This window comes from Schistocerca americana, chromosome 5 (genome assembly GCF_021461395.2).
Source record: "Schistocerca americana isolate TAMUIC-IGC-003095 chromosome 5, iqSchAmer2.1, whole genome shotgun sequence".
NCBI classification, from domain to species: domain Eukaryota; kingdom Metazoa; phylum Arthropoda; class Insecta; order Orthoptera; family Acrididae; genus Schistocerca; species Schistocerca americana.
The window spans coordinates 245,206,646-245,218,968 of record NC_060123.1 but is presented as its reverse complement, the minus strand read 5'-3'; the positions used below and the strand labels follow the sequence as shown (position 1 = coordinate 245,218,968).

At 38.8% G+C, this 12,323-nt stretch overlaps 1 protein-coding gene across 1 annotated transcript in view; it reads left to right on the top strand.

The window, feature by feature from the left end:
* LOC124615455 (peptidylglycine alpha-hydroxylating monooxygenase) overlaps positions 1-12,323 on the top strand; it is a 220,069-nt gene that overhangs the window by 171,901 nt on the left and 35,845 nt on the right. Inside the window, exons 5-6 of the mRNA XM_047143356.1 lie at positions 1,422-1,554; positions 2,166-2,214. Of these exons, the coding sequence (XP_046999312.1) occupies positions 1,422-1,554; positions 2,166-2,214 (182 nt within the window). The remainder of the gene's footprint in view (positions 1-1,421; positions 1,555-2,165; positions 2,215-12,323) is intronic.

Genomic DNA, 12,323 nt, shown 5'->3' with positions numbered 1-12,323 from the left:
ACCTAGGGATGTTTAGGAGTGTGGAAATCTCATATACAGACGTATGACACAAGTGACATCCAATCACCTGACCACGTTCCAAGCCTGTGAGTTTTGCGGAGTGTCCCATTCTGCTCTCTCATGATGTCTAATGACTACTGAGGTCACTGATGTGGTGGCAGCACAATGCACCTAATATGAAAAACGTATATTTTTGGGGGTGTCCAGATACTTTTGATCACATAGTGTATGTTACCAAGGTAACATAAACACAGCTGTTCTTTACATGTGTACAAACTGCACCGCGCATCAGCTCGTGTTACAAAAAATGGTGCACCCAGTGAAAGTTAATAAAATAACAGTTAGTTTGCCAAGTAGGATGTTGTGATCCACATATGTTGATAAGCAGTGGTAAGGTCCTTGCAGTCATTAAAGTTAAGATCATAGTATGTTGTTACTCATTACTATTTACATGACAACTGTCTCCAGTTGTCTATCATTACTTCTCACTGTCTTGGGCATCTATTAATTACATTCTACAAAAAAAGTTCCTGCTGTATTTTTGTGTTTAGTGTGAATTTACAGATTTTCTATCAACATGGGCTCCTGTCAAGGTGTCCTGATTGTATGTACAAATTGTGTATTAAGTTAGTTGGCAAATCATTGTCATCTGTGGAAATTCTGCCAAAGTGTGCAAGTTTTCCAAACTGGATAACTTGTAGTGTTATGTATATGTAGAACTTCTCCATCTAACTGCAAATACAGTTAGACTAACCATCATGGAATATATCATCATGTGTGAGTGAAGCACAAAATTGAAAGATTAATGAAAATAAATAAATGCCGATAGTGAAATGATACTGATCCAAAGCCTTCAGAATACTGCATTTTCACAATGCAGATTGGATTTTTCGTGATCACTGCTTCCATTATCAATAATATTTGTTGTAATGAAGGACACAGTTTTGATCAAGACCTGTCATTATGTTTCAACTTGGAACATGTTCTAGACTTCTGTAGCAGGAGATGTCAATGGTATGATATTTATTTCTGTTGATACCCTTATGATCATAGCTTTCTCCCAAAGGAAATTGTGGCAAATTATAGCGGAGTCAGTTTGAACAAAATGTTACTGGTGGGGAGGATACTTGCAGTTGTTGTCATTTTTTAAAAGCTTTGTCATTCTGTAGTTAGGTATTTGAAGATTTTTAGGAATAGATCATATTGATAAATCATTGTGGTATCATAGGTGACTGTGAAATGCTAGTCAGTGTTGCTAGAGACAAAAAGAAAAGCCTGCAGATAGATTATTTTGTATTTATCTCTTGCAATGTGAAATTTGGTTGACCGTATTATTCACACCTTATTTAAATACATTAAGTGTTTAAAGATTATTTGAAATAAGTGCAACGGATACTAATATGATGATGGCATGTACGCAGATCCTGTATGCATGGGCTAGAGATGCTCCAAAACTTGAGCTTCCAGAAGGAGTTGGATTTAAAGTGGGTGGCAAATCCCCTATACAATATCTTGTACTACAAGTGCATTATGCCCATATTGATGCATTTAAAGGTAAGTTTTTTCCTTACTTTTACTATCAGTGTAGTTTTAACAGTGGTAATATCAACATATTTTATATTTAAAGTTGTACTGAATGTTAAAATATCAAACCAAATAAAATACCACTGCAAAAAAATAAAAAAAAAAATTATGCAGTTGGTAACATACAAATAATTTTAATAAGCTAAAAATGAGGTTTTTTTCCCTCCTCTAGTAATTTTGGACAATAATCTGATGGTCAATATAAGGAGCACAGTAAAACTTGTATGTAACATATTCAGTGTGATGTGTGACAGATAGACATGAAAAATTTATAATTTTAAGTTTAAAAATTGTAAACTTCCTGTATTTTTCACAAAAACTGTATTTTGCACAGAAATTCAAAATATGACAATAGTTCCATTTTCCTTAAATGACAATACAAAACACTTAAACTGGATTGTAATTAATAAATACTGAGACTTACTTACAATAATGTTAATGTATTTTTCATACATGAGAACAAGATAAATGATCACAAGAATAAAATTAGTTTGGCTGATGACTTTGTAGTAAAGCGAATGAGACTATTATATAATTATTTAGGCAGAGGACCAAGATATGATTTTGGTTTTGTTTTACAGATGGAAGCACTGATGATTCAGGTATATTCCTGCACTACACTGAAAGGCCGTAAGTACAAGTTAGAGGTTGAAAGGTCTAAAATGAATTTCCTGTGATGTTTGGATTACATTCTCCATGATTAGGTGCACTATGCAATTTCAGAGTACTCTGATTTCTTAGTTTTCCTCTTTGTGGAAAGATTCACACCTTACTTACAAATTCTATAAATAAAGTTTATATAATACCAAATTCTATAATAGTTTTATATGTCAGTTTTAGTGGGTTTGTAATTAAAGTTGACAGTAACATTGGGCATGCAATGGTCTGCCAGTGGAAGTGAAATTATTTGCATTTGCACTATCTGTTTACTCTGCAGTTGGATGAATCAAAAGACAAATATCAACCATGACAACTAATAAATATGAGGCAGAATTGCAGGTTGCCACCTGCCTTCAGTAGGTGAAATGATTGTTACTACTGATAGAAACACAAAAAAGGTAAAAATGATGACATTATAGTAGCTTTCAGAGCTATTAGTTCCTTCTTCAGATATGAGAGAGGGATAAATGACAGAATGTTAAAAAGGAAAGGAAGGTAAATCACTCAGACCAGAGAATGAAGGGGACCTATTGTTTTAAAGATGAGAAAGACAGTCAATTGTAAAGTCTGTAAATTATACATATCTGACGAAGAATGAAATACCCTGTAAGTGGAGTGTTGTAAGCTCCGCGATACTGTTTGCAGATAATGCAAGACTGCAATGCTATAAGGCTCCAGTGAAATGTAGGAGGACCTGCAGAGAATCAGTGATCAGTGCAGTGACTGCTAGCTGTCAATCACTCTCAATAACAACTCTCCACATTTATATTCATCTTTCAAGTCAAATTAATTTCATTCTTGTCAAATAGATTCTTTTGAAATGCTGTCCATTTCCAGCAACCAAAGGCTTGGTTCAAGAACTAACATGGAGAGATATGCAATAAGCAACTGTTGGTGTCTGCACATTTCTATTTGCATGGCAAACTGTGACAGAATCGGCCACATGGCATTGTTTCTTCAACAATGAACTTGTTTTCATGCCTCTCCTAGTAATTCGTGATATGCATCTCTCCATTGCTCACTGAGTAATCCTCAGTTTTTTTTATCTTTATTCCCCTATTAGAAGCCAGTGTATGACTACCGTAAGTCAAAACTGTCAGTACATGCTGATGTCCACATGCTACTGTTCAATTTTTTTATATTAGAGAGCAGGAAGATGATACTAATAGTAGATTCAGACATTTTACAGATCATACAGCTACTACATCTATAATGAAGCATTGTGTAAAAAAATATCTGTAGAAGTATTCAGTCAGATCTTGATATCAATGGCACAAACAGTGGAAACTTGCTCTAAATGTTCAGATAGAAAAGTTTTGTACTTCACAAAATGCAAAAGCATAGTATCCTATGACTACAATATCAATGAGTCACAATTAGAATCAGTCAGGCCATAAAATACTTGCGTATAACCATTTCTGTCTATATGACATCGAATGATCATATAGTCTGTCATAGTAAACCGGTCGGTAGAATTTGATTTATTGGTATGATACTGGGAAAATACAATCAATCTACAAAAGATGTTGCCTGAAAAACACTCATGTGAGCCATCCTAAAATATTGCTCAGTTGTGTGGCACTCATAACAGATAGGACTTGAACAAAGAAGGGCAACATGTAAGGTCACAGGTTTGTTTTACCAGTGGGAGAGCATCACCGATGTGTTGAAAAACATGACCTACCACACATTTGAAAAGAGATGCCAACAATTCCACAAATGCCTGTCTACAGAATGTCAACAACCACCATTAAGTGAGGCATCTCAGAATACATCTTGGAATACACTACAACCCCCACCTTATCGCTTCTGTAGGGACCGTGATACAGATTTACAATACTCACAAAGGCATATAAGCAATCATTATTTCTGCGATCCACACACAAATGGAACAGGAAGATCTTAATACCTGGTACATAGTGAAATACCTTCTGCCATGTACTTCGGTGATTTTCAGAGTATAGATTAATTTGAATTTAACACAAAGCTTATTATCTAAATACTAGCTAATTACCTGGAATTGTTCAATTACTTATTTACCTACACAGTAGTACTGTGTCTCACAGATAGTAAGCTATACATATCGCAAGGTTGGTTGAAATTTCTCATGGCTTCCACAGGTGTGCTTACATTTTTACCTCATCTCTCCCCTACCCCAAACCTAGGGATATATTGGTCTCACAAAAATTTTTGTTTTCTGATAGTAAGTCATATGTATACCAAGGTTGGCTGATATTGATCTTAAGTCTGGTTTATACCAGAATGGACACAAGCAAATGTGCATCAGCGAGCAAGAACTGTCTCTGGTGTGAACTGTAGATTAGCGCAAATGAACTGCATGCAGTCACATTCAGTTTGCGTTCATTCATGTTATCCTGGTTGTCTGTCTTTTAGCAGACCTCAAAGGCAGTTTTGTCCTCTTCATTTCAGCGCTGGCAGTATAGAAAGATTTTGTCTTCTACATTGTCTGCTTTGTTGTTAATGTGAGTCGCATTATTGATAGAGTGGTCTGAAGTAAATGTAATGCTGCTGATAGATATAATAAGTGCTTCTGGGATATAAGAAATTCACAGCACAAATCCTGACGGAAAATAAATATGACTGGTAGAAAATTGTTGAAGCACTAAAGGTCAAACTGGTGACATGAGAAAGATGAGAAATTCCATTACTTGGTTGCATCAGGTGGGGACAAAGAGAATACACAAAAGCTTTGTAATCCTTTTTACTGAAAACAGGAAAAGCACAACAAATTTCTTTGAAAGTAAATGAGTGTAAATATATATTATCTGATTAAAATTAAAAATATATAAAATATATGAAATACCTGATCATTCTCATTGCTTATGTTCATGGTAGCTGTAATTATGTAGTTGGTGTATCAGTGTTATGTTAGACATTTTTGATAATAAATAAAAATGGTTTACCCAGGATTATGTTATCTGCCCTCTAACAAGTTCTATATAGCGTTTTATGATGTAGCCTGTGTGACAAGTCAGTGGGATATTTCACTTTTAATTAACCATATTTTATGACATTGTCTTCCTTATGTGTACTATAATAAAATTCTGGAAGTGCTTCACATATATCACTGCAGGCATAAGAAACTATCTGAGATGTAACAGCTGTTGAAATATGACACAATTGATAACTTAAATGCTCCCAGTTGCTAATAACTAAAATGTAAATGCTACCCTTTCTTCAGGTTATGTTGGTCATGATGAAAGTGCAGTTATGGTGTCGACAGTTTTTCTGTGACATGCAGCTGTTGGTAAGGGTGCGATGAATCATAGGAGATAAAAATGAGCAATTGAGGAGAGATGTTGATAGCCAGTGAGAATATTGTAGTTCATTTCTTTCACTTCATAAATAAAGTTAGCTGGTAATTTCTTGCTGTTGTGAGATTTATGGCATTTTCATTACATGCATACTAGTATCAAAACTTTAATTCCTACATCTTTGGAAGTAACAGCCAAATACTTCCGAGACCCAACAAATTAATACAAGGAATTATTCACTTTTTGGCAGCCGTGAAAGAACATAGCAGTGTGAATAGCTTTTTCATGTCATAACAGTGTGTGACTTCGCAAGTGCACTTTTACGTAAATGTTGCTGTTAGTTATTGTTAGTTACTGCTGCTCATTTCATTGCTCGCAGCAATATAAGCTGTGCACTTAGATTCCTGCCTAACCTCACATTCAGAAATCGTGTTGTAAAAAACAGCAAAGTATTTTTGACAATGAGGCTGGAAGTACGACTGCTGCTTATTCAGCATGAGTGTGTAAAGCAGCAGGGGTATTAGTGTGCTACAATGAATACTCCAATGCTCAAAGTGCACTTTTGAAGCTAACTGTATTTATGAAGTGAACGAAATGAAGGAAGACATTCTCATTGGCTACCGGCACCACTTGCGATCGGTTGTCTTGATTTCCCATTGTCATCATAGTGTTACCAACAGCAGCACATTGTGTAAAAACTGCAGGCACAGTAAGTGAACTTTAACCATTGGTCACAAGTAATTTGTGTTAAATATTTCTTTTCCTGTATACCATTTTGCTTACTTTGCCAAAAACAGTGTGCTTGCCATGCAAAATATTATTGAATATCCAAGTTTTGCATTTCAGCTCTAAGTATATAGTGGTGTATCGTGTATGCTAATGAGCAGTGCCAAAAAACAATAATGCAGCATTCATAAGCCATGCTCATTATCTTGTGTTCCCTTTAGTTCCATCAAGTACAACCACTTGCTCAGATACAAGTGAATGGACGGGAACATTGGTGAAATATTTGCAGTTGTTCATTTGCTTGTGTTGCTTCAATTCGTTTTCATGTAAACCAGGCTTTAGACTACCTCAGTTACACCTTGCCTATCATCTCTTTCCATCACCATCACTACCACTCTAAGTAGTTAAATTTCATCAGGGATGTAACTGATCAGTGTAGTGATTCCAAATAATTATGAGCTTGACACGAATATAATCAGTTTCAATTATTTTTTCAATTTGGCCTCTTCACAACAATATCTCTCCCCTAGGGACAACTGTGTCCTTGCACTAAATCAAACGTGTGGCATGTTTGCTTGCAATTAATCTGGGAATTGAAAAGATATGGTAGAACACAATCACACAATTTTTGTAGGTATTTATACTGAACCACTTTTTCAACTATCTTGCTACAACAGCTGATTTGAATTCTGTAAGTATTTTGTACAGAGAAACTGATACAGTATGTTACCAACTAAACAAGAAAAATTCTTAAAATCTCACCAAGGTCTTCCTTGGCCTTACATGGGGAATTCCAGATATCGTTTCTGTTTTACTCAATGATTTTCCATTGATTACTATGTACTGTGACCTCCCTGAGTGAGAGTAAATCTAGGATCAAGTCACACAGCTGAAGTGATACTCCATAGACACACAATTTGATTAGAAGTTTCTTGTGAGGAATGGTGTCAAAAGACTTCTGGAAATCTAGAAATATGGAAGTATTTTGAGATTCTCTGCCAATAGCACTCATTACTTGGAACAGATAAAGAGTTAGTTTCACAAGCTCAGTATTTTCTGACTCTGTGCTGACTGTGTGTCAGTAGACAATAGCGAATTAATCTCATTTCCTTTCTTGAGTATTGGTGTGAACTGTGCTAGTTTCCAGTCTTCAGCTTTGATTGCTAAGTATGGGACAATTGTATGAGCATACTGTGAAAGGAACCTTATTGGTATGCTATCTAGACAAGAAGACTAGCTTTTGTTAAATGCTTTAAACTGTGTCTCATGTAGGCAGATGTTCTCAGTTCAAATTTTGGTGTATTTATTTTGACTCCTTTGGTGAAGGAATTTTGGGAAACTTGTTTAATAACTCAGCTTAAGTTATGCTTTCATCAGATATATGATAATGAATGATCATAACCTGACATTCAGGACAATCACACAGAACAAGGTCCTAAATCAAACTGACTTTCGTGGAGTCCATCCAGATATTGCACTCAGTTGTGTGTGTTCTTTGGTCAGAGGTGTTACTTGTGCTGGTGTCCACACAGAGACCATGCCCCTTAGTTGGAGCATCAGGAAGAAGATCAGTGGTCGGTGGGGGTTGTCGTGCAGGTGGGTTGTGCACTTGACCAACTATGCCATGGCTAGCTGCCGATCAGAACACAGCTGGACCATTTTGTTGTGGACTGGCCTGCAGCACTCGTGGTGCACAGATGGTAGTGTGCAAATGATGATGAGGGTGATGGGGGTCACTGTACAGAGGTTTGCGTGGTGCAGGCAGTGGTGGGGGCTGGGGCAGCTAGGATGGTGCATCAGGAGGAGTATCTGAAGTTGGGTGCGATGTGGTGTGCTATAGCTGTCATTGTGGTTCCCCTGAGTCTAATACAGTGACTAATCCACCTGTTGACAAATGTGAAGATATATCAGCATAACTGATGCTTGTAGGTAACTGGTGTGTGTGTGTTTTGAGTTTCACAAAATCATCATGGCAGGTGTCCACTATCACATCATAGTCTAGAAGTTCCACACAGATGTTCTGTGGATAAAAGTATTTCGTGTCAAGTTTGATGATGACTGGTTCCTCAGAGTCTGAATTAGGCTTCCGTAAGTCAAAGGGCAAATGACTGCTTGGCTTGTTGTCCATTTTTGTTGGGTCCATGTCTCACATAGCTGTGTGTTTTGCATAGAACCTATGCTGATTTTAGGTGACTTAAATAGATTGTCTTTGCTTTTCCATTGACCAAAATTTTGAATGTGTGTTTGTGTGTCCCATTTTAAAACTTCATATGGGTTTGAGTAGGATGGCTGTAAAGCTGGCCAGACCATATCATCCTGTAGCATTACAAATTCAGTTACTCATTGCCCTGTGTGTGAAAACTTTCGGACTGGTATGACAGGTAGGTGGTGGCACTGCACATGGCTGTTCACGCACTGGGCCAATCCTGTTAAGTCTACTGGTTCAAGGATGAACTCTGCCAGGGGTGTGACTATTACTCCATAGAAGATTTCTGCTGGTGATTAGTATAGATCTTCCTAGGATGCCATATGAACATCTTATAACACTCATGGCAAGGCTTTGGCCCACAGACCTCTGTGGGACGAGTGCAGCTTGTAGGGTTCTGTGTCATCAATCCACAAGCCCATTACTCTGAGGGTGGTATGCAATCATATAATTATGCATAATGCTGCAGAGGTTGCAGAGTGCCTCGAATAGAGCAGAATCAAATTGTCTTCCCTGGTCTGTTACCATCATTTCAGGGCAGCCAAACTCAGCTATCCAAGTGTCAATGACTGCATGAGCTGTTGACTCTCCAGTAATGTCTCCAATGGGGACTGCTTCCACTCAATGAAACATCTATCAGTAATTGAGGGATCTCTAACTTTCTGATACCAGAAGGGGGCCAACAAGATCTAGGTGTATGTGTTGAAAACATGCTTGTGGTGTATAAAAGTATCATAGTGGGGATTTCATATGACAGCCAACTTTACTGCACTGGCATGGCAAGATTGGTTGTGCCCAGGTGTGACACTCTCATTAAATTTTTGTCCAAATGAAACATTCGGTGAAGAACTGTACTTTTGGCCTGACCCCTGGGTCTGTCAGGTTGTGTAATTGTTTGAAAATCATGTGGCACATGGATGTGGGGACTGGTGGCTGAATTTTGTTCAGAGACACCTTGCATAGTATTTGGCCATTAGTCCTGGAGACTGTCAGCTTTTCTTTGTGGAAACTGGTGTAATAACTGTTAATAAGGCCATAAAGGTAAAGTCATGGTTCTGCTCTTCCACTAGTTTGTCGTAATCTAGTTGTCAAGAAATAACATTGATCTGTGACAGGAAGGCTCCAACAGTGTTGTCGGTGCCATGAAGATGGTGCACATCAGTTGTATATTGCACAATAAGGTCGAGATGACAGAAGCAGTGAAGACTGATGTCTTTTGAGGGGTACCATGTTTCATCTGCAAGTGGCTTGTGATCCATATCGATAACATGTCTTCCTTCAATATCTTCTCTAAAATATCTGACAGCTTCATAGACAGTGAGTAATTCACTATCAAATGTGGACCATTTCGAGTAGCAGCAGTTCTGACAGTGAGCTGTGCGTAGAGTGTGGAGGGGAGGTGGGGGCAAAGTGTTTGGTTTTGTGAGGCAGAATTTTGCTACTGTGAATGTTTTTTGCATTTTTTCGGCCCACCCTAATTTTTTTCTTCCATATTTGGCCTGGCGAATGTCTCAATCAGGAGGGCGGACGAGGGTGGGGGTCTTGTATTGCTGCCATGTGTGGCAGGAGATGCTTATAAAAATTTATGCCGCCTAGAAAGCACCATAGATCATGGTAATTCTGTGGAAGTGGTAACTGTTTAATGAGTTTCATTTGTTCTGAGGAAGGTTTTATCCCTTGAGGCATTCAGTGCATGTCTGAGAAACGTTATTTTGGCTTTTCACAGTTGTGATTCATCCTCATTTATGGCCATGCCAGTGTCTGTAGGGCAGTGAGAAATAGTTAAAGATGCTGTTCATGATCATGGGGATGGTAGAAAATATTAAGATATCCTTCAGGTAAGCATAACGAAAGTCAAATATCAAGAGAACTCCAGAAATGAATAGCTGCCAAGTTTCAGCTGCGTTCTTTAGCCTTAAGGCATGAATAGGAAATAAAGTGTGAATGGTGTCATTATTGCAGCCTTAGAGATGTCATCTGGGCTCGTGGGTATTTGGAGGTAAACTCCTCTGGTATCAAGGATGCTGAAAATAGTGGCGCCCACTAGAGAGTGTGTAAAGCCATGAATGCATGGTATTGGATAGCTGTTGTGTATCGTTAAAGAGTTGTGAGCTCTGTAATGACACAGAGTCTCATATAACTGTCTCTTTTTGGTACAAGTTTTATTGGGGAATCCCATGGGCTGCCATGACTGCAATAGTTCATCAATCACCACTTTTGTAGGGTGTAAGTGTGTGGGTGGTAGCCGGTGTGCTTTGTGGTGGACTGGCAGACTGAGGGTCATGAGAATTCTGTACACCGTAATGTTGTGGATGAGGCATTGTTTAAACTTGTGCTGGGTTGGTTGGGGAAATGGTACACTCACCTGATGCAGTGAGAGATGGGGCAAAGTGCCCCATACTGACGTGTGTTCAACATGGTGTGTTAGGTTCATTAACTGCTTAGCTGTGGGTCATAGTGGTGGTGAGACATGGTTGGCCAGAGTGGGTGTAGTGGAAGTAGTGCTGACATCTGTTATGTGAAGGGTGAGCAAAAGGCCCTCACATTCCCCATGCACATGCACGAGTGCAGCAGAAAATGTTACATGTGCGCTGATGTAGCACTGTGTTGTCAAAGTGGAGTGCATCTGATGATTTGCTGGTGTCCAGAGAAAGCTGGTGTGTCATGATTAGGTTCTTGCATCCTTGTAACACACTTCTTTATGTTGTTATGTGTCATTGCCATGCTGATACCCAGTGGGGTATGAGGTAGTTTCTGATGGACGAGGAGGTATTGGGGTGAAGAGCCCCAGGATGAGTCATCCGATGTCATGATGTAGAAGTGCTGCATCTTTTAAATCTGATAAAATGTAAAAGTGCTGTAGGAAGAAGATTGCTACCACTGGTAAACTCACATCAGTAATGAAGAAGGTCCGTGGAAACCATTGATCTGAGCTTAGTTCTCAGGTACAGTTAGTGTTCCATGCTCGGTGGTATGCAAGTCATTTGTAGAATAGAGTTGTAAGGATGTTGTGCCCAGTAGTGTTGCATTTATGCCCTCCAGTACCACACTGATGTCTGACCATGTATCAGTGAGGAAGTATTTACATGTGGCTTCAGTCAAATATATAGAGCCTTCCACCTGACAGTGGGAATGGCATGGATAATGTTTGTCCCATGTGTTGTGAGAGTTGGTGGCTTGATGTGTTGGCATGGGCCGGTGCACCTACTGCGGCCTGCATTTGGTGTTTGGGCTGCTGCAGGGAGATCAGCAGTTAAGTGTGATGTTGCCAAACTGCACATGATACCAATAATTCTGTGACCTTGAGGCAGTGGAGCCACTCAGTGCATCATTGCTGACTAGGTTTGTGGTGGTGTGTGAGTGCCATGCAGGTCGGTGTTTGGGTGGGGTTGATGATGTCACCGTAGTGCACTTTTGACACACATCAGAGTGGTTCATTGCATATGGTGTTAGACTGAGCCTTAACAGTGTGTGGAATGTTATTGGCCTCAGCACTGATGTGTTGTCTATGCTGTAGCGCCATGAACATTCTGTCCGCTAGGCACAGCTTCTTCTCTAGCGGCCCTGCCTCATGAGCAACTGTGGTGAGTTGTATCATGGGCATTCAATAAGTAATGCATCACAGATTGAAAAAAATTAGGAATTTATTATGGGATATCATAGAATATTCTCAATTCAGCCCCTATAGTTTCTGAAGTTCCAGTAGCTCATGGCACTATATGTAGCCTTCAAAATGGCATATGTAATGGACGTGTGTTTCAAGCAGAACACTGTCATGGAGTTTCTTTTTGTGAAAATCAGATGATTGCAGATAATTATAGGAGCTTGCAGAATGTGTACGGAGAGTTGGCAGTGAAGAAAGGCAGGAGGAG